Source organism: Xylocopa sonorina, chromosome 10 (assembly GCF_050948175.1).
Source record: "Xylocopa sonorina isolate GNS202 chromosome 10, iyXylSono1_principal, whole genome shotgun sequence".
Lineage (NCBI taxonomy): Eukaryota > Metazoa > Arthropoda > Insecta > Hymenoptera > Apidae > Xylocopa > Xylocopa sonorina.
The window spans coordinates 2,863,104-2,884,904 of NC_135202.1; the positions used below are offsets into that span (position 1 = coordinate 2,863,104).

At 42.2% G+C, this 21,801-nt stretch overlaps 2 protein-coding genes across 5 annotated transcripts in view; both read right to left on the reverse strand.

The window, feature by feature from the left end:
• Glurib (Glutamate receptor IB) overlaps window positions 1–21,801 on the reverse strand; it is a 208,665-nt gene that overhangs the window by 35,278 nt on the left and 151,586 nt on the right. The gene's annotated exons all lie outside the window — the stretch shown is intronic.
• Window positions 8,254–17,621, reverse strand: LOC143428122 (trehalose transporter 1-like protein). The gene is made up of 5 exons (XM_076902832.1): window positions 17,590–17,621; window positions 10,324–10,496; window positions 9,849–10,217; window positions 8,852–9,654; window positions 8,254–8,470 (listed from the first exon to the last, which is right to left on the reverse strand). The coding sequence occupies exons 2-5, from the start codon at window positions 10,364–10,366 to the stop codon at window positions 8,321–8,323; spliced, it is 1,365 nt and encodes a 454-aa protein (XP_076758947.1). The 5' UTR covers window positions 10,367–10,496; window positions 17,590–17,621; the 3' UTR covers window positions 8,254–8,320.

The window sequence follows — 21,801 nt, forward strand, 5'->3', positions numbered from 1 at the left end:
GTTCAATGGCGAGTTGTGTCCGTTAAATTTTCGATTTGAAATTGATGCTACAGTGCTTTTATAGATGAACATTCACATTGCGTTCAGCTGTGCACGACTGCTGTAAAATAATGCTACAATATTCCAAAGTAATTCGACGACATAAAGTTCCGACTCTGGCGTAGAATTCCATGACTCAACTTCGTAATTAGTTTGATTAAATAAGACTGTCATGGAAAATTTTAGATGCGACAGAGTCAATGGCAAAGAGTCTTGCAAATAGGGCGTAGCTTGTATCGAATTACACAGCACTAATTGGTGTCGAGTTCCAGCAATCAATTATTTACAGTGGACCCGTTACGCTCTTTAACGAACATCTTTAAAGCTTATTTCACAGAGAAACTTAAATCCATTCCCCTACGAGGAGCAACGTTTCATCGTTCCAACTGTGACAGAATCGAAAAGGAAAAAGGGTTGTTTAATTAATTGGAAACCTTTTTTTCAATTCTGTGCTATAATAGTAATTGTGTCGAATTCAACAAGATGAGCTTCAGATTTTTTCTGAAGCAAGAATAATCATCTGTCGTGGTGGACATCAAAATCAAGTCTCTAATATCTGATCGTCACCGCGTTGTTACGCCTTTCAAGATCGTGAATATTATAACCCATGACCCGCCGCTGTCGATAATGGTACCTGGATCCCAAGAGGGCTCGCGATCGAGTTCCGTCGATGTTAATACTTGCGCCCCTAGGGTCATTGATGTCTGGTCTCAGGGTACGGGAGTAGTTAGTATTGCTTGCGTCCCCTAGGTCGAAGAGATCGGGTCTTAGGGCTTGAAAATCGGTCCAGAATTTGACGTCTTGTCAGTATCGACCTGACCTACTGATTCTCTATTCTAATTACAATATGTAATATCTCGTGTCTAATTAAATTAATGAAATTCTGGAATCTTAATTTAGAATTAGAAGATTAGATTGAGGATCCAAAATTGTACACCATAGTTTGCCTGATGTTTGTCTCAATTGTCTTAAAACCGATATTGTGGAGCATTTGATTCAACGAGGATAACAAAAGACGCAATGAGTATATACAGTTTGGGGTAGCAAATGCGTGACAAAGAGGTTTTAATGTTGCAGACGTTCCATGCATCAAAAACGATTGTTATGGAAACTTCTTATTGATTCAATTGCAATAAATAATGTTTTACGGATATAAAAATCTCGCGATACCATTTCCAAATGATTTCTAATGTTTTTCCCTCACTCGGAAGCGACGTTTCGCGAAGAAACCACGTTCCGTATTCGACCAACGTAATCAACGAACAGGTTCCCTGAGAGGCGAGGAAATATCCAATTTTTCCATTTCCAGGCAAAAATCGTTGGGTGATTTCATTCAAGCCAGACATGTTGGCCCGTGCGCTGTATCCACGGTCCGACAAGTGAAATTCGATACCGCGGCGTAATTGCAGCAATCCATTTCTCCCCTCGATAGAACTTTTCCTTATTTGCGTCGACTTCCACTTTACCATTTCCGTCTTCCCCCCTTTTTTCCACTGCATCCGTACGCGCGCGCTCGTTCAAACATTACGCAACTTTTCTTACTCCCAGTCGCCTCTTTCCCTCGCCTGTGTCGTTCCCTTTCACGAGCGCGAGGGATCGAGAACGCGTCCCGTTTTTTGCCAACGTGGCCAGCAATGAACGATCGCAAAGACACTGAAAGTTTATTCCTCGAACGATCCCCCCGCCATTATTTTCTATCGATCCAGGGATCAACGAGCGGCCAGATTATACTTGTTTTACGAGCTTCGTCGTATCAATTTCATTTCATGGCTTGTTTGAAATTGCTCTGCTTGCGAAGTTGATTATTACATACACGTATATCACGTTGAAGTCTCTTATATTTCATTTCCGTTCGTACATTTTTATGGTATTATTTCTTCCTACGTTCGTTCTTTTTTTCTTTATCTTTCTCGTTCATTTGTTTGCACATCCAAAGCGAAGCGTACAATTCCACCTGTTCTACTTCGGACGCTCAATGTCATATGTGCGTAAGACACAATTGCAAACGTGTTAAAAGCATAACACACGCTGTGTTAAATTCTTTTCTTTTTCTCTTAGGTACGAGTTATCGTGGCTCTACAGCGTGCTAAATGTTCGTTTATTCAAAAAAGAAAACGTATGTTCACCTGCTGTCCCGTTTTCTTTTTATCCAACGAGGGACACCCTTGAGCCGTCATGCGGACGAAACAGGACGCGATCGATTCAGCGTCCACGCCTGACGGACTCGAAGGGTCACAGACGCCTTTTTGGTCCCGCAGACACACAGGCGCGAAACCCTCCCATGGAAGATTCCGTTTGATCCATCGCCGCGGATAATTCGCTATCGACACGTTTCGTCTGTCGCGAGTTCCTCTTTGTTGGTCGCTTGGCCATTCTCTTCTTTTATTCCCGCGGAACTTATCAAGTCGCGCGTGAAACGGCCGCGTCCGCTGGAACCCGCAAAACGCGGCGATTGTGTATAAAGGAGGTAAAACACGACGGCAAAAGGGAACAAATGAAAGGCGTTAACTGGAGGACTATGAACGCGCTTCGAGAGCTTCCTCTCGTTCGAAGAAAGTGGGATTTCAACGTGCCCATCGAGTGGCAGTTCCACGTGTAACCGACGGCGGTCGTCCATATTGTTTTGTCCACTTGTTATAAAAGAAAGAATAGTTTCCAACACTTTGGAAAGCGGTAAATAATGGGCTTGCAGAACACGTTGAAATTCTGTGACTCCTGTGTCAGAACCGTGGAACAAGAATTTCTTCAGCAATTTCCGCTTTGTCGAGGATGAGAAACGAAATGTATTTAACGAAGTTTTATTTCAATTTTCTCGCGTGCGTGTACGATTTTCCTTTTTCAAAAAAAAAAAAAAAAAAGAACACGTTGGCTCGAAAAAGAGATGTCGGCAATTAGAATTAGCGTACCTGGCGGCAGTGAATAAAGCATCCGAATGATTTAACACTCGACGGGCGACGTTCGGCAAACACTACATGTTTCACGGCAAACACAATTTTCATCGTTTCGAATGGATGCAATTTTCTTTCGACACGCGTGACAAATTCCCGGAGCCAGTTGGCGGAACACAGCCGAAGTTTAGCGAGCGCGGATCATTTAAACTCTTCCAGGACAATTTCGGCGATAATGAAGAACGATCGCAGTGATGAATCAACCGCAATTACCGGCTTACGCTCGACACGCGGAAATGGATGGGGCTGCGCGCGGTCTGTTTACACGTCGGTACGACTCAAGGATAGAAATTCATTGCTAGGTTATTTTCCGCCTTGCTGCATTATACATTCGGCCATTAACGCGATGAAGTTCGAAGGAAAATTCCTGTTTCTTTTGTTTTTTCTTTCTTTCATTCGACATCACTTGCCCGCTCGGTCCGATTATTTAATTCGCCGTCACAAGTCGTGGCAAATTATGAATTCATTTTCAATTTTTGGATTGCGAGAAGCGTACGTAATGTACGTGTTTTCAAGGTTCGATGAATAAGCACGTAATGCCATCGCGGTTTAATTAACACCGTTTAAAAGGAACGAAAATTGTTTGCTCGCGATTATTTTAACATCGAGGTAAAAGCGTCCCCGATATTTCCAGATTCATCGGCCTTTATAATGTAATGGCTTTGTAAACGCGATCCTTTTATCTGGCGAAATAAACGCCCGTCTGCTTTTGTTCCCCTCGCTCGGTTTTTATTACTTCTTTTTAATAATCACGGAATGCGCTTTTCATTTGGCCGTAGGCATGCACGCAGGGGCCAACAATCGATTCGAAGCGCGTGCTATAGATTTGCGTACTAACATACCCTCTTTAGACTCCTAATCTTTCTTTTGTTCCGTCCACGATTCTTTCTCTCTGGATGTTTACGAAACCAAAGGAAAGTCGAATTCACCGGCTCTCTTATGCGATACGCGTCTTCCTTTTATAGCACTGTTAACTTCAGCATTCATGGTCATTTTCTATCGCTTCAATGAATATTTTGTACACAATTTTGCGTCTGTTGCATAAAAACTTCACTTGTTATAACTGGATACTCTAATTGTAATTATTAACGTTTACATTTCAGTATTTAATTCGTCAACTGTCCAATTTTTCAGATGTTTCTTCAAAAGTTGAAGGAAAAATATTATATCCGTAGACAGAAAAATGGAGAGTATAATAATCACGTCGCTACCGTCACTGAATATTAATTTAATACAATTCAAAGTTGTGTTATTCTTGAGCGGTTCGTCGAATAAAATTATGGATAACAACAGTTCGAGATCGTCGTCAAAGAACCGTGCGTTCCTTTCGTAACTTCGAAGACTGTTCTCTACATCCACTTGTGCGTTATGCATGCGAAGTTACGTCCGAAGCAGTACGGTCAGCTTCCACTGTGGCCGTAGAGCGCTGTTCGACACAGCAGGGACACTTTCTACTGTTTCCGTGAAGCTTCAGCCACTGGCGCCTGACATAGTGCAGGTACGTTCTACTTGAACCAGCAAACGGCCATTCTCCCACTGTGGAGTGCTGTTCGATGCAGCACGGACACTTTCTACTGCGAACCGTCGTCAGGCACTGTCGTCTGACACGACGCGCATATATTCTACTTAGGCCAGTGAATCAAGAGCCGTACGAATGTTTCATACTGCTCTCCTGTAGAGGTTTACGTGGCACTTGGTAAATCTCATGCGATACTCGGACAGATTTTCGATTCAACGCTATCGCGTGATGTGGGAAACGAAATAGAAATACCAAAGAAAGATTTTAGGAAATGCACACACACACGTCTTCGTGGACGCTTAGCTGTACGTAGCCGTCGCGTGTATAGGGAGCGTTAATGCGTTCCCGTGCTCGCGAATCGACCTCACACGTGTCCTGAATACGTGCACCCGTAGGCGTACGCGTGGGTGCGCACGGGATCAAGATTGATAGGGTACGAGTCGCAGCGCGCACGGAGCATCCACTTAGCGGTGCATTATTTGGATGAGAATGGGTTGCACGCTGGATCTCTTACCCGATGCATCGGCTGCAATCCTGATAATGGCAGCCACTTGTCCGCGAAGGAGCACGCGTGAACTCGGGATAATCGCGTAATTATCTACCGTTTGGTGGCAAGCTTCCGCCTTTTTCGAGGGAAACGAGCGGTGGAGCGGCTTTCAAGTATGAAAGTGGAACATAGTTAGACTTCGACGAAATTTCAAATGTTAACTTTTTATTTATAATTAATATATATGTTTCACTCATTTTATCATCTTAAAGAGAGAATCGAATAGGCAACTATTCGCTTATCGGTGATATTTATACTTGTCAAAGTGATGTTGGTAATGATAATAAAGAGAAAAGATATACGTAGGCTCATCCAAGCTTAAGCTGAGGATTTCGAGCTGCAAGTGGAGAGAAACAGCGGTGGATAAAGCGTTAGCTTTGATTGCGAGGAATATCGTGTGGTGGAATTTTGAAGAAAGCTGGCGAATACCAGAAACTCTCGGAGCGATATAAAAGTGAGACTTTTTCCGCTGAGAAAGTGGAATTTCACGCGGAATTTTAATAAACTCGCTCCGTATCGTTTCCCCTTCCGCTTCTCTGGATGAAGTATCTTTTACGCAGCTGTAGAGACATTGAAAATCATCAAATTATCAACATCGCTACGTAATGTCCACTCTTCGTCGAAATTGAAATATGTTTAAAAATCGATATTTTTCAGTTGTTAATGAATCGTGAATAATTTGAAGAGCAGTGTTCTAGTCGTTGAACTAGCATCGCGTGCACCTTTTCCGAACTCGAACCTTCATAATCGTGGAGGTATTCGCCGAGTTATGAGAGAAAATAAACAGAGCTCCGATAATTTTCGCCGGAGATGTACCGTAGAAATTTTAATATCCGTTACAGTAATTTCAGTTTCGTACGAGCGGCTCAGAAGCGGAACAATTTTATTTACACCTGCGAATCGCACTGTTCGTATTCCGTTTGAGCGTCGTAAACCAGCTCTAACGTGAGCGCAGTAAAATGGGAAAACTATCCCCAATAAAATATCACCCGTATTCTTCTACTATCTGCGCTTACATTTATTTGAATATTTGTATAATTCCATGGCATAATTGAAGAAAGAATTGAGTACAAATATTGCCAGCGCAGAGTCTTCTCATAAAAAGCGATACATGGAGATACGCTGTTCGTTTCGAACGTTAAACGAACAGCAAGCAAATACAATGGCGCGTCGACATATAACTTTTTTATATCACTTGGAAAAGATACATATGCAGTTCCGACAAAACCTATCGGTACATGGCCATATTCTCTAATAAAATGCTTCTGAATCGTGTTTTATATCCCACTTTCACGGTATTGGTTTTTTTCTTTACAATAGAATGAAGAGACTCTTAAATGGTAGGTAATTGATTGCGCTGGGTAACGTATTTAATTAGTATGCAAATGCTAACATGAATTCAATGGTATGAAAGTATTTTCTGTAGCCATTGAAAAGTTATTAAGAGAGGATATGGAGAATACCTAGATTCCGCAAAATGACGCAAAAACTGTGCGTTGGATTTAATAATTTATTTCACCTAATGATTGCATTAACTTCATTCTTTCTTTTTACCCATCAAAAGCGTTGCACAAAGCATAAAAATATAATTTTCTTTCTCTCTCTATCTCTCTCTCAAAATAATATTCATTGCAGTAAAATATGGGAGCAGAGAGAGAAGAGGGGGACCGTGGTAAAAGAATGGTAAACATTTAATCGAATATATCAGCCTCGCTCCACCCATATAATACGAAGGTAAACATTTTAAATGAATTTCGCTTTAAACAGCTCCCATAAAAATGTCATTCCTCGCGAGCACACTTTCGCGTGCGAGTATAACACGCAAATCCTTTCAAGCCTGACTAAATTTACAAGCACTCCAACTTGGAGAACGCTTTAAACCGCAGCCAATTACGTTGTCGCCGGTCATTCACCAAGAAACCCCACGGTGGCTCGACACCGCGCCCGAATTGTTCGAATCAGTCCGACCGTGGGGGTTGCAGGGAAAACGAGAAACAAAGAGGGAAGGAAAATAGAAAAAAGCTCGACAAAAATGTCGACTAAAAAAAGGGAGAGGAAAAAATTGTCAAAGCTCGGTAAACCGGTACATAAAATGTATACCATCGTTGGGGGCTGGAGGGGAATGTCGCGTGACGCGGGCGTGCGCAAACAAAATCTTCACCAGGCCGGTTTAAATAAACACGAAACGCGAAAGTTGCCCAACGTTTCGAGTGCAGTTCGGTCGCGCGCGTTTTTTAGGCCGAAACTCAAATAACGTTTCGGATACGCGAGAGAGATCGCCTAGGCGTCGCGATATCGCTGCTTAACGATTCTCTTTGGAAACGTGGCAAGTTCGCGGATCAAACGAGTCTCGCGCGGCTCTTCCTCCATCTCAATCCTCCTTTTCCGCTCCCTACCCCCGCAGCCACCCTCTAACGCAGTTTCGAGTGTAATTTGTCGAAATTACAGTTTGCCCACTCCGTCCTGTCTGATTCCGGGGAATCAAGAGCGCGTTGGTATTGATCACCACCCTCCCCATCGTCTTGTCCCGCTTTTTTTTTACCCTTCTTTCACTTCTCGATCGCGCAGGGCGCGTTTGTATCGCAGAATTTGTAGCGTTTCAGTTTCTCGTCAAATTTTCTAAGATGATTGATATTTATCTGTTGGAGGTGGTTTTATTTTTGTATTTTTACCGCAGGTGTTTGCGCAGATTGATCCTTTTTTGCGATGGTAGGTTGCTAAATACTTAATACTTAGATCTTTAATAATTGATTACAGTTTTCGAGCATCTGAATATCACGAACAAAAGTGTTAATTGATGAAAAGCAAACTGCAGATTCGACATGGATTAATTTTAAAATAGTGTGGGAATCGTTTTACTAGTGAATACAATTTTTAAAAATTTTTCTGTCGAATGAACGCAGGATGAATTTGAATTGTGAACGAATTAAAAACCGTGGCAGGAAATTTTAATTAACAGAGAGCTGTTCCACTGGTTCAACAATATACTGTCATCGGATGTTCACCTGTAAGACTCGAGGACGGGATTATACGCTGTTGAAACTCTGATTAAAGTTTGAACATTTCCAGATGAGCTAATAATCTCCTCTTAACTTCATTGAATATTAGAGAAATTCGTTTCCGCATGATGCATTATCTACTTTGAAATGGTAATTAGATAAATAACACTGTTAACGAGGCGAGAACAAGGAAACTGTCCGTTTCCATTTAAAGATGAATAATCTTTATTAAACAATTTACAACTCAACGTGGAACGAATAGAAATTGTCAATGTTTTCCTCGTAATTCTATTTGTATCTCCTCCAAGGTCTTGCCTTCCGTTTCAGGCACGTATCGATAGATCAGCAGCCATATAAGGAAAGTAATTACCGTGAACATCGTTACAGGCATGTACGTTCCATACGACTCTTGCAGCACCTACGAGTAAGGTGAGGTAATCACTTGATCGTCCGCGAAACTATAATAATTACACGCAGATCCACGACGTCGATGATTCTCCGTTGATTACCGAGAGACGGATTCAGGTCGGCATTGTTCGAAAAATATTTTGCGGGTCCCCGATCGTTTTCATGTTTTATTAAAATTTTACTTCATCTACGTTGCTAATTTAACATCTACGACGTTTCCTACTTTTAACATTGAAAGATTCTATAGCGAATACTTCTCCAACGAATTTTCATTTTCCTTTCATGTAGAGTAATTTTAATTATTACGCGTGACCGTGGCCCCGACGACTCCCAATCTACGACGACCCAGAATCCCATCGACGCGTGACCAATCCCGCGTACGAAGACCCACCTGATAGAACTTGACCAGGGTGGTCGTGGTGACGGCGTAATACAGGGAACAGAATATCGCTGTGGGTACTTTCACGTCGATGTGAAAGATCTCGCCGATGTAGCTGAGGGGTATAGGATTCAACGCGAGTCCGTAGCCCAGAACGTATATCACCAGGAAAACGCTGGGCACCCATCGTATATTCGAGACATCGTAGCCGCTGGACATCATGCCGAAGAAGATCGCTATGATCGCCAAGGACAGCACGCAGATTGGCGCCGCGATCAACAACAGTAATCTCTTACCCATGAACCTCACCAGTACCACGCAGACGCTACCGGCGAGCACTATCGCGCATCCAGTCATCACTATGCTAACGTTCGTCGAGATCTCGTGGCCGGCCTCCTCGAATATGAACGACTGATAAGTGAGCAGAGGAGCCGCCCCTGTTAAGGTCAGCGCGCTCAAAACGATCATCGCGATACGAAACGCTCGACGATTCTCGCGCCTTCTGAACATCTCCCTCAACGATCTTTTGAACGTCATGCCAGGCTCGAAGTCCTCCGTCGCGACGATTCGCTTGATCTCCTCCAGTTCCTCGACTACGTCGTCTTTACCCAATGCCCACTTCAGCGTTCGCTCCGCGGCGGTTAGCTTGTTCTTCTTAGTGAGGAACACGGAACTCTCTGGTAGCCAGACGAACGTCACGAGGAACATTAATGGTATCGTGACTGCGATCATGGACAACGTTAAACGAGACACCCATAAACCGATCGCGTAGGCTAGCATCATGCCCGTGTTCATCAACACCGCCATTAAGGTACCTGGATGATAATTCGGAATATTTATCGGTTTTAAGAATTGCGATTAGATGCGGGAGACTTGTCGGAACCTGGCTTAAATGAAGCGAAGTATAACCAGCGTATCCAGTAAATCGTTAAAATAAACTGGCCAATTGTTAAGAAGAAATTGTTTTGAAAAGAAAGGATAGAAGTTAGAAAAGAAAAATAAATAATACCTAGTGGACCACGGGACCTCTTGCTGCTCACTTCGCCTAGGTACATGGGTATCACCGCGTACGTTATTCCGCAACCTATACCAGCCAATATCCTGCCGACGTAAAGCTGAGGGACGGTGGCCGCCACGCCGATCAGAATCCAGCTGGCGATCTTTGGTATCGTAGCGAACAGCAGCGTTCCTTTGCGACCGATCCTGTCCATCAAAAGAAACGGCACCACCGAGCCGATGCCGATCCCGACGTACAACAAATTCACCACCCAGACCACCTTGTCGCTGGACACCTTCAAAGGGTCGTCCTGCTCGAATTTCGGTATGATAGGGGTGCTCCATCCCTCGTTCAATCCGCTGTCGATGATCAGAAGGTTGCCTAAGTGACGACAAAGAATTTTCAACGTTCGATGGCTGATGGTTCCTTCGATCAATTCCGTCGATGTCTGACATCGCTGGGTGGATTTTCACCGAGCGTTACTTACAGATGATCCCGATGAACATCTGTCGCAATATTTCGAGATCCATGGCTACGATCTGTTCCTCCTTCGCGTTTCTCAAACGGTTCGTTCGGAAATTGAAGAGAGTGATTGCTATTGGGGCGGATGTTTAAACGCGGACGCAGAAGTCTGTTTCATTGCTTTCTGGGGGAAGGTCGCTGTGGAATTCATGTACGAAATTAAAACACTGCTGCGAATCTTTAATCTAGAGGATTTTTCAAAGAAATATCGTAAGTCTTTAAACTTGCTTCTGATTAGTTTCAATCCTTATAATTTGATCAATCTTGCGCGCTTTCCGTTTTGCAGTGTTAATCATTTTGACAAATGACCGGCTCGTATACGTGTAAAGTAAAGAGACAGAGTGAGAGAATAAGAACATCGCGTCGTTCCATGTGATTAATGAACCAGCGGCTACCATAATGCTTTGCACCCGCTACTCTGCATCCATTGAAATTGTATACAAGAATTTCATATAATTTTACGCTTAAAACGGTAAATGAAGCCTCGGTGATAATAATCTCACGTATCCAGAATATTTGATTATACCTCGACTGCTGGCACCATTATTATCAAAGACAATTAACTCGAGCACCGCGTTACGATATTCAAGACGAACACGGCTGCGTTCGCTGTTCGGTATTTACGCTCATCATGTCGAGCAGATGTAACTTCGAGACCACTTTATTGTGCGTTTATGACTTCGAACGACTTGGTGTAACGACGCCCCTTAAACTCGCCTCGAAAGCTGCCAGTCGTTTCCCACGCGGCGAAAGCATGCGACGTTCCATTGAAGGAAACGAGCTTCGCTGCGGTGTCAACGTTCTTGGGTTCATGCAACACGATCATTACGCGCCGCGGAACTTTGCACGGAATTCCTTTCGCGAACAATTATCCCTAAAATTGCGCGTACCAGCGCGTTAATAACTCGCCGTGGTAACAGCGCCGCAGCAAGGAACTGTACCCAGGTTTTATCGCGTAATTCTTTAATTCCGCTCGACAATCAGTACGTAGCCGCGAAATTCCCGCAGAATTCACTCGCGCCCGCAGCCTGGACGCATTCTGAAACTCGGTTACATCGCGGAGAAAGGGTTTACGGTTGACGTTACGCCGCGTCTGTTATTAAGGGACGCGGGAATGAACGAGTCGGGACCTTTAACGCGGATTTAACGTCAGTCGTTCTCGTTGCGATCAATTTACGCTCGTCTTTTCCCGGGTAATCCGAAAGCCAACGATGTCTCCCGACCTCGCGCAATGAACAGAGTCACATTTTTTCCTCGTGTTTCTAGGATACCTTTAGTTATTCGCAATTGTTTGAACGAGCGATCGAAATTATCTGAAGAATATTATTCGTTCACCTAAACTCTTTGTCTGTAACGAATTCTCCCGTTTTATATAATATTAATTAGAGAATTGTTGATTTTGAAAATCCGCGCGATATACAATTATCACGTTGTAGCTCGTTTGCGATCTATCGAGTAAAATTTGATTGCGCTCTGGCGGAACGGAAATATTCCCGGATATTAAAAAGCAATTTTCGAGCACATTTTCAAAGCACCCGATCTAATTAATTCGATGCATATTGGAATACCTCGTGCACTTCGTTCATTATAAAGCAAACGTGTTCCGCGTGTTTCCGGTTGTACGTTTTCCACTTCGCCATTGAAATGATTCACTTTTCGTATAACACATTATTACGCGAATTCGGTAAAAGAGATTTTAATGTGATAACTGTTCTGTCAGCCAACAGATTAGGAGTAGTGCGCGTTACGACGAATCTAGAAACTTTGAAAAAAATAAGATATTCGAAATTATCGCATTTTCTTAAATAATTATTCAATTAAAAATTTATGAATATAAAGGAAATTGCTTTTAACGTTTACATTGTAGCAGTTAATTTTAAACTGTTAATTGAGACGAATAAAGAGAGATTTAATGAGATTAAATTTTAAAAATGTGTATTCATACCAAGTTGATCCAGACATTATAAAAATGTTTAAAACATTTGAATATGAAAAAGTTAAAAACATTAATGTTAATAATAGGTTTAATGTAGATATTGTATGCAGGATCCGCAAAAGGGTTAATAAAACTAAACAAACAATATGAAACTGCTGGCCAATAGCACACATAAATATTCAATTTACTGATATCAGCACGCAGCCGCGTCATTACTTAATGTATTATCTTAATCACTGTTATGAGATAGGTCATGTCATTTCCGTAAATTAACCGGATTAATCAATATTATTCACCTCTGTCGATCGTTCATTCCTGTCAGTCGCTAATGATATCCGTCATTCATTATATTATAATTATCGATGTACTCTCTCAGTTTCTTACGACTTTTTTCCTACGCGAATTCTTCTTCTCCAAAATCCGAGTTGATCCAAGTTTCATAATTTTATGCAATTTTTGTATATTTATTATTAAATTGCGATAATTTATGAAAGAAACGAAGAAAGATGGTAGCAGGGTTAAACGCGTTTAGATACCGTATTTTAATTACACGGACGGCTATCAACGTTTATCGCGTCGCTATTCTTCTTATTATTAGCATGTGGACACCGACCATTAACGACTGCCACGTAATTAATCTATAATTACCGATAATATGGCGCGCTGGATACATTATTGAGTTACTGGTGAATTTCCATGTCGAAGGGATCATTGTACTCGCATCGCGAAAAACCAACGCTTTGTTCAATTTCCAGTTGAAACACCTTCGTTTTCTTCGTGCATCCCGCTCTACTATTTCTTGTTCTCATTTACCTTTCCTTTGTTCACTGCAATTTCAATTCTCGCGTAATTAGGACAACGTTGAACCTCGTTTTATTTATTCTCTGGCAATTACATGCAGAAGCGTTGATTAGAAAGGAATGAAGATAAAGATTTAATGAAATTCGCTATTTTGCACGCAAGATACAGGGAAGGTACGCGTTAGCGCGTCATCCGCTGGCTATTTTTACAAACGCTTAATTATTTGTGCAATCACACTGATTCATAATACGGATAATTCATCCTCCACGGCTGCATAATAACATACCTGTTCAATATGAATCTTAGATCGTATAAACACTAATCTCCAGGAATTTTTATCCCAGCATCATTCCATTTTGTTATGTAAAGTCGTTTTATAAGTTCTGATTAGGTTCTCAGAGTGTGAAAATCGATTATCTCAATTTCAGTTATCAAGTATCAAGGTGAACATCAATTAGTCATTTTATTTTATTGAGACACTTGTTCTATTAAATTACGAGATCTTTAAATTAAATTAAATTTTCAATAAATTAGCAGAAAAACATTTGCACTTCTTATCGAATACGTTGCAGGGATTAGATACTGATCGTTCTTTCTCATACGAGTACATATGTGGCAGAAAATATTGAAAAATGAAGATAAATCTGTTTCTAATTTTAATTTTCATATCTTGAGACTCGCTCGTTCAACGCTTAATTGCCTAAAGGTACGCGTTTCTCATAACACCGTGGAAATTTCATTAAACCTTAATCTTGGGTGCTTTTCAACCAGCCCTCCATCGTACAATTATACGAAAATTGCCAACAAATAAATTAACCTCTTCAGACATCGACTCACACGTATACCTTTAATATATAAAGTAGCAAGCATGCACCAGATGTGTCTCCGAAGGTATCAAACAAAATGAAACGAAATCTATAATTCGCGGAACGTTCCGCGGAAATGAATTGTTCGCGGTTTATCATGTGACGCGATTATTATACACAGGAAAGAGGAGGATCGTGGTAAATATCGCGAGTTTTCCAGAACGCAACCGCGTAGCAGAGGTTCGCGGAAAACGGTCTAACGAATCACGAAATAACGAAGCCAATATCAGGCTCGCATGGCGCATCAAATTTTCTCACGTATCAGCGACCGCGGAAAGTTTCGTTCCCTGTAACAAGACGTTCGCAGAGGCTCGACCCGCCAAGGAACAAGTTGCTCGAAGCGTTCCTAAAGTGGAACGTGATATTTTAAATGAATCATCCACGGAAGTTCTTGCCGCGAGTTCTTAACCTTAATATGTTTACCATGGTCCAGTAATTCCGTAGGATTTTTCTTCCCGTAAGAATAATTCTCCCTCTTCTTACGCGAAAAGTTCTGCCTCGAAAGGTCGCGTGATTGTCCGAGCCACTCGAAGCGTGAAACAGGCATTGAGGTTCGATATTGTTGCAATGGGTGATTATCCTAATTGAACCGGACTCCATCGAACTCGTCGAATTGAAAGTAATTGAAACGCGCTCGAGTCAGGATTATAATACAACAACGAAATTATATATATTTTTAATCAAAAGAAGAGTCAGCCAAGGTTCTCTGAAAGAGGAAAACCGTCGTTAAAAAGATGCATATTTTACTTGAGACGCGAGAATTATTCCCACAATGGTATCTGGAGTAATTCGAAGAATTCGTTTCCTCGAGCCTTTCGCTGAAAGCGAAGAAAATCGCAAAAGCTGCTCTCGAATCGAAACTGTCTTTAAACGATTTAATTACGATCCAGATGGACGTAGTTCGTTCGTGATGCGGGTCAACGTCCGCTCGCGCGAAATTGTTGAAAATTAATGATTTGCGGCATCGATTATCCTGACCCTCGTCAACGGGGAAAAACGAAAGGAAACCCGGTCGGAATGGCGATGCGAGCCGCGCGAATGGAAATTAGCTGGGACTGACGAGGAAAACATGAGGTGAATCCCGGGTCTGGTGTTACTTCGTTTCCGGTACCAGCGATTTATTAATCGTAACTCGCGCGCGCTCTTCTGCCGCGCGAAGAACGCCAGATAACTTCGGATAATAATTCAAGCACTCGTCCGCGCGGGATTTTCTTTCGTAAGCTAAATATTCGCCGTTGGAAAAACAGTGTCGTAAATTATATGAGCTGGGAGGAATTTCGCCGGAAAAATACAATCTTTCGGGGAATTGCATTTTTTTTCCACCGCGCGAGAGGAAAACAGAGATTCGTGGTCGGCGGGCAAAAAGCAGCATAAGTCCCTTTGGCAACCGTATGTGGACGATACCGCGGAATGTCTGTATGTTTATGCATCCATCTACATTATTAAAATTGGAATTAGTACGAATTATTAAAAAACTAATTAATTTTTACTCCGCCTACGAATGGCATTGAAGCGTAACGCGAACAGATTTAAGACACGCCATGTCATTCCTCTAGTACGCGAGTACTTTCGTTGATTATTCTGCAAATTAAATTAACGGAAAGAAATGCGAAGTGTCCCGGGATTGAACGCACCACGTTTAAGGGATGCTTTTCGAGGTGGTTTCAACTAACATTTTCTGCTGCGAAGAATTTCAATTCGGCTAGGTTTTTCCATTATTAACGGGAAACAGTGGCCAATCCGAGATCGTATACAGCTCGCGCTCAGGCTCGTACGCTGCGTTACTTTGAACTGAAATACTATTCGCCAAGAAATGAAAGAAAATTGGTTTACTGGGTCAGGAAATAATTTATAACGATGTCACAAACGATACGACACCTCCGAAAGATATGTACCACAGTCTGCCGTACTTCTATTTTTAGCAACGTATCCGCTGCTATCAGTTGTGCTCGATTCCATCATAAATTACCCCGTGTACTGTTTATCTTTCAGAAAAATTGTGCATCCATCCTTCTGTACCGGAGTATCGCGGGAACACGCGAATTAAACTGGATTTATTCCGGAGAATTAACGGGAAAGATGAAAGCAACGCGATTGCCTTTCCCGTCACTGCGATGGGTAATCGTGAAATCGCAATTAGTTAAACGCGACCACGGCTCGCGCTTCTAATTACGTCACTGTCATCAGTGCAATGTTAACCCGGCGAGCAACGATGACCGCGGCGGCGCGAAAACATCGGGATTGCTCGGCGACAAAAGCGGCAGCCGATTCGCGATCGTTGTAAATAACCGTGGCCATCGCGGTCGCCGATGAGATTACTGGAAATTGTAACAGCCCCGTTTAATTTGGTAATTATCCACTCGCTACGTCGTCTTTATCCTTTTTCCGCGTCCCGCGCGCGGTATCGATCGGAACAACAGGTGAAACCGAACGATCGAACCAAATTGGTAACGAATAGTGTGCGTCACGCCGACGGGTAATCCTTGGATTTCCTTCAACCTTGTTAACGGAAAGTTCTAATTAACATCTAATACATAAACTAATAACTTAATCGTTCGATTGTGCTCGTTCTTGCGAGTACAGTTGCACAATTTTTTCGTGGAACGTTCAAGTCGTTAAAACGTAATTAACTACCGAACTGCTGGAGAAAAAAAAGCTGAATGATTGCAGTAATACGAATTTCGTCATCGCACGTGTGACTAGTCGTAAAAGGTGCCAGCAAACCCGCATGCGGAAAGATCGTCATTGTACATTTATCGCGACCAATTCTGGTTTTCATTCGGTAGCTGCTAATATCGATTATTCGACGGAGCGAAATCGAAAGCGCCTGTTTTTGTTCAAATCGCGAGAGGAATGTCTATGACCGCGTATGATTCATGTGTAACGGCGTAATCTATCAGTTATGCAATTGGTAAACGTGCTTTGCCACCGTCAGATCTTCAAGGCTGCTGTTGTACCAACGTTTCTCACTTTTTTTTTTTTATTTCGTATCACCAATATTTATTTTTTTCAATTTATTACGGAACGATATTTACCATATTAATCGCAATTAAAAAAACAGATTATTTGAGTATTACATTTTTTCCGAATCCAAGTCGGATATTTAAATTTCTATTAATATCTTATGGTAAGCGCCATTCGATCTATTCAAAATTACAAACCTAATTGCGAAACTGGTGAGATTAAACCATCACGATAGTGAATACGTGCCCGAAATTAACGAGATTGGATTATGTACACGACGAGTATTATTGAAACACAAGATCGCAAATGTGAACGCATTTCAATTATAGATACCGAACTATCATATCCGTATTTTATAACGCATCGCGTACACGTGGTGACGTTGCCATAGTATTAATAGCCTTGTAACAGATACATTTAATCATCAATAGGTACTAATCACACCGTATACCACTATTATACGAAACATCGATACCCTTCATCGCTAATGCGAAGTCACGTGTTCGAATATATCAATTCATCGATTTCATAGTATACTCAAAAGTTTGTCCACTCAAGAAAGTGCATCCTACGTTCAGCAATACCCTATCGGTACCCCAATTAAATAACTGGAAACCACACGTATTATATTATAAACGACACGAGAATTCAAGCTGGAAATTACCTTGTTAACACGAGGCTACAGCCAGAGATAGCTGAGACAGTTTTCCTGTTTTTTTTTTTTTTCAAAAAAATATGTCGATTCCAAACAAGGTGTCTTCATTCAGGAATCTCTCTGCTTAATTCGCCTTTCACTTCGGATCCGAACGTTTTCACACTTCCGTTGGACACGTCGATCTTCGCAGCCGAAGAGAAAGAGTAGCCTCTGTCGGCCCAGTTGTCTCCAACGTTCGAAACTCTTCGCTCAGAACGATCGGAGCACGCGGTGGACGCGCGTCTGTGTATCAGGAAGCTGGGATCGAACGCCGTCGACGCGAGCCAGCGTCGATCTCATCCTCGAAGACAGCGAAGGTGGAAACTGAACTCGGCCGCGACACATAGACACGCGAAACACGCTGTTAGATTTTGTTCAAATCCCACTCTCCGTTTACGAACTCCGACGAGACGCTCGAAGGGCGTCGATCAAAATCGACTTTCCGTAATGGCTCGACTTTGGAGGCGGAAGTCGTCCCGCGGGAACGAGGAACGCCTTTGCAGGAAAATTTTTGGACTCGTGACTTCGCGAGGATTTTCCACGGTCGTCGGTTTGGGAGAAAAATTGTTTTTCTAAGAATTCTGCGGTCGACCACGAGGTTCGCCAAGCGTGTTCGTTCTTCCCCCTGCGAGTTTAATTGTAAAGAACGGGAGAACCGGTCGATGCCGAACGATTGGAAGTCACTGGGGAATTCTTTGCGAAGATTCGTTTCGTGCAATTTGACACTTGGAGTGGATGCATCGGCCGTTTCATGGTTCGAGTTTAAAATCAACATCTCTTTTCGCAAATATTTACACGTAGCGTCGGTTCTCTTAATATTAAGTGTGAAATTTGACAGTTCGTCAGCTATTCTGAATCACCACAACGAAAATCATGATTCTCTGAATTTTTTAATGGAATCTTCGAAAGAATATCGCGTTCAACAAGGTAAATCTTAATTGCCATTGTATAATCATTATTCTTTATGATCACACTTTTAATAATTGAAACATTTGCGAGTCACTACTTTCCTTTAACAGAAAATTATATATCGGGGGCACTATTTAACGAGGTGACTACACAAAGTTGTTGAAGCTTACTTTTTAAAGGTATTTCATTTATACTTGGTTGAAAGATCTCATCATTTGCCCTCGCAGCAAAACTAAAGAAAACTGCAAATCTCGTACGTTCCCTATTTCTCTGGCCCGACAACAGGTCTCGCTTGTTTCAATTAAAAACGATTAAACGTTGTTAAAATACGTTTCATGCGAAAATAATTAAGAGTCGAAAGTCCGTAGAATTTAATCGTGTTCCATAAAACAGGACTACGAATACGAGAGCCGCTGTTACAGGTACCCACTGTTGTTGATCGATCTCTCCTCGCTTCCGTTGTACTCCTATTTACGGAACTTTCGAACAATGCACAGGTTTGAACAACAGCCGGTCTCACTGTTACTTTAATTGGATTAATATTCCCATAATGGTCGGGGCATCGTCCATTCAAGGCCATTATTTTAACACATCGTCGAAACCACGTAACTGTGATCCATAACGGAGCAGAGTACCGGTTCAACTTCTACGGCAGCGACCAATAAAATTGATATCTTTCTTTAGCAACGTCACATTGAATTATTAAAATTTCGTAATCTCGTGCAACAAAGATCTAAACAATTTAAAAGTAAGTGGCAATAATTTTAAGATAGTGAAATTTTTATGTCCACTAAATTTTCATTCCACGGCACAATTGAATTTACCGCGTTTCAATCGAAATGTATCCGATCCACGCCAACGTCTGCCACAAGCAACGAGTTATTTTACGTACCGGGCGTCATAGAGGAATTTCCGACAGTTCCCGCGTAGAACACAAACGATCGCCGGGCTACAGTTTGCACTCCTTCTGGTCTTAACCGAACGTGCGTTCCTTCGTCTCGGGCAAATCGACCAGAAAAAGAGAGTCGAGCGTAACCAGGGGGTCACTAACTCGGCGGCCTTGAGCAGCCAATTCCTGGCGGTTCCACCGAGATAGAAACTTGTTTTGCAACGTCACGCGTGCACGAATTCCCAGTGAATTCTACTAAATCCGATTCGGCTGTGACACAACTGCGTAAAACGAAGTTTGCACCGAGATGCCGCGGGTGAAAATGCCTAAACGGTGGGGCAAAGACCTTGAATGGTAACGCGGCCTTAAGGATAGGTGCGCGCAGTTCTTCGGGGAAGTCCCAGAAAGAGGCTGAAAGCGATTCGAATAAGAAAAAGTAAAATTCCCAAGGCCAAACTCATCAAACAGGAATGCTACTTCGGAGGTGCGTGCAGGCAATGTCTTAAATTCTATCGCGTTGCTCGTCGTTAACACAGACGCGTCTGACCAATGAAAAACGGTACCACTAGGTAAAGATGCTTCCTGATTGGATGGCCTGTGTTCGTATCGAACGAGGCGCCAGAATCGAAGAAGCCGTCTGCAAGGAATGCGACCAGTGATTCTGAATACGTTTGTTTCGCTTGTACAAACATGTGGCTGTTTAATTAAACCTGTACACTGTCGTTATTTATCAGTTTGTAATGAGGCTACGCATTTGTACTAACGACCTAAGTAGTGTCGGAATCGTTTCTATATTGGTCTGCGAGATTAAATCTTAGGTATCTCTGAATCTATCGTAATTGACGTACGCGATACCGCCTCGTTGTAATTGTTACGATCGATAATACGTGCTTTCTAAATGCTTATATAGCTGAAATGGTTCGCGTTTAAACATGTTTTTGTATAAGCGTCGAATGGTTGTTTTGATAATAGTAGGTTGTAAGTAATCGCGTGAATTGATTGGAACAAGTAGAGTGATCATATCGTTGGTGAATGTGGATAATGTTAATTGTGCACGCATAAGTATTCTGGATCGAAAAAACCTATATGAAATAGGAACTTGTCTCGAGATTATCGTATATATAGCATGATGCGTGTGTTGCTCGTGTCCCATGAGAATGATACATAAGATTCACAAGCAACGATGATTCAGAAGATAAGTTTGAATATTTTAAATTATCATCATATACGCAAGAGTACATAAGTGCTAAATTACAATACAGTGGATTAAATATTGAATCACGGCTGAAGTATAACATTATTATTAACGTAATAAATTTTCAAGCAGCTGCACGATAATTCAGAAACCGCAAATGTGGAGCTGCGTTATTATTGCACATCGTTTAAACATTCATCGCTGGCGTTACAATATGTTAGTACGAAATTCAGCTGGATCATAGTAATAAAATTATCGAGTTGAAATTGAAAGCATCTTTATCATTTCCACCCTCGATCGCGATAATGACACATCGTTTGAGTACTAAATAAGTAATATTAGGCATAGAATAGCCTTATTTAATAGGCAAACGATAAACGGGTGTGCACGAAAGCCACGCAATTTCCAAGCGTGACCTTTCCCCGAGCCATTTTGGCGCTAATCGAGGAAGATCGCTCGGCGCAGCGTTGCGCAGGCTGAAATCGAGGGCAAAGGGTAAACTGTAAGGGACGTTCGAGATGCAAAGGGAGATGGAGCGGGTCGGAGTATAGTTGCGGGCGAAGACCACGGTGGTCCCTAAAGTATATTTGCATTTGCATTCGGTAATTAAACTCCTGCGGGTTCGCGGGGCGGCCGTTCTTATCGTTCGTTCGTTCGTCGAAGAAGAGCAATTGCTCGGAATCCTAAATAGCCTTGGAGCACGGCGAGCGCGTGACCGAGTTATAATGAAACGGAAACCGGGAAGGCACGAAACAGCGAGGAGGCGGCCGGTGATTAATCGTTTCGGTCGAACGACCGTCCCGCCAGCTTCATTAAGTAATTAAATTCTCGCTCCCTAATGTTTCGATCGTTGGGACGGATTAGAGGGACCCCGGACAGGGATTCCCTCCTCGGGACGACGCTTGCGGACATATTTCGGGGGATAATGACGCGCAGCTCTCAGATTTTTAATAATTCCATTCTCGATAATTATCTATATAGTAATTCGTTCGTGTAGACATTTTTCTGCACCATAATTTGTCTAGTAATTCGTTCGTGTAGAAATTTTCCTGCGCCATAATTTATTTAATAATTCGTTCGTGTGGAAATTTTCGTGTACAATAATTCGTGTAACGTGACAATATATACACGCAAGAGAACGCATTCGTGTAATAATTAATGCCCGCGTTACACTTGTTCTGTAATAATT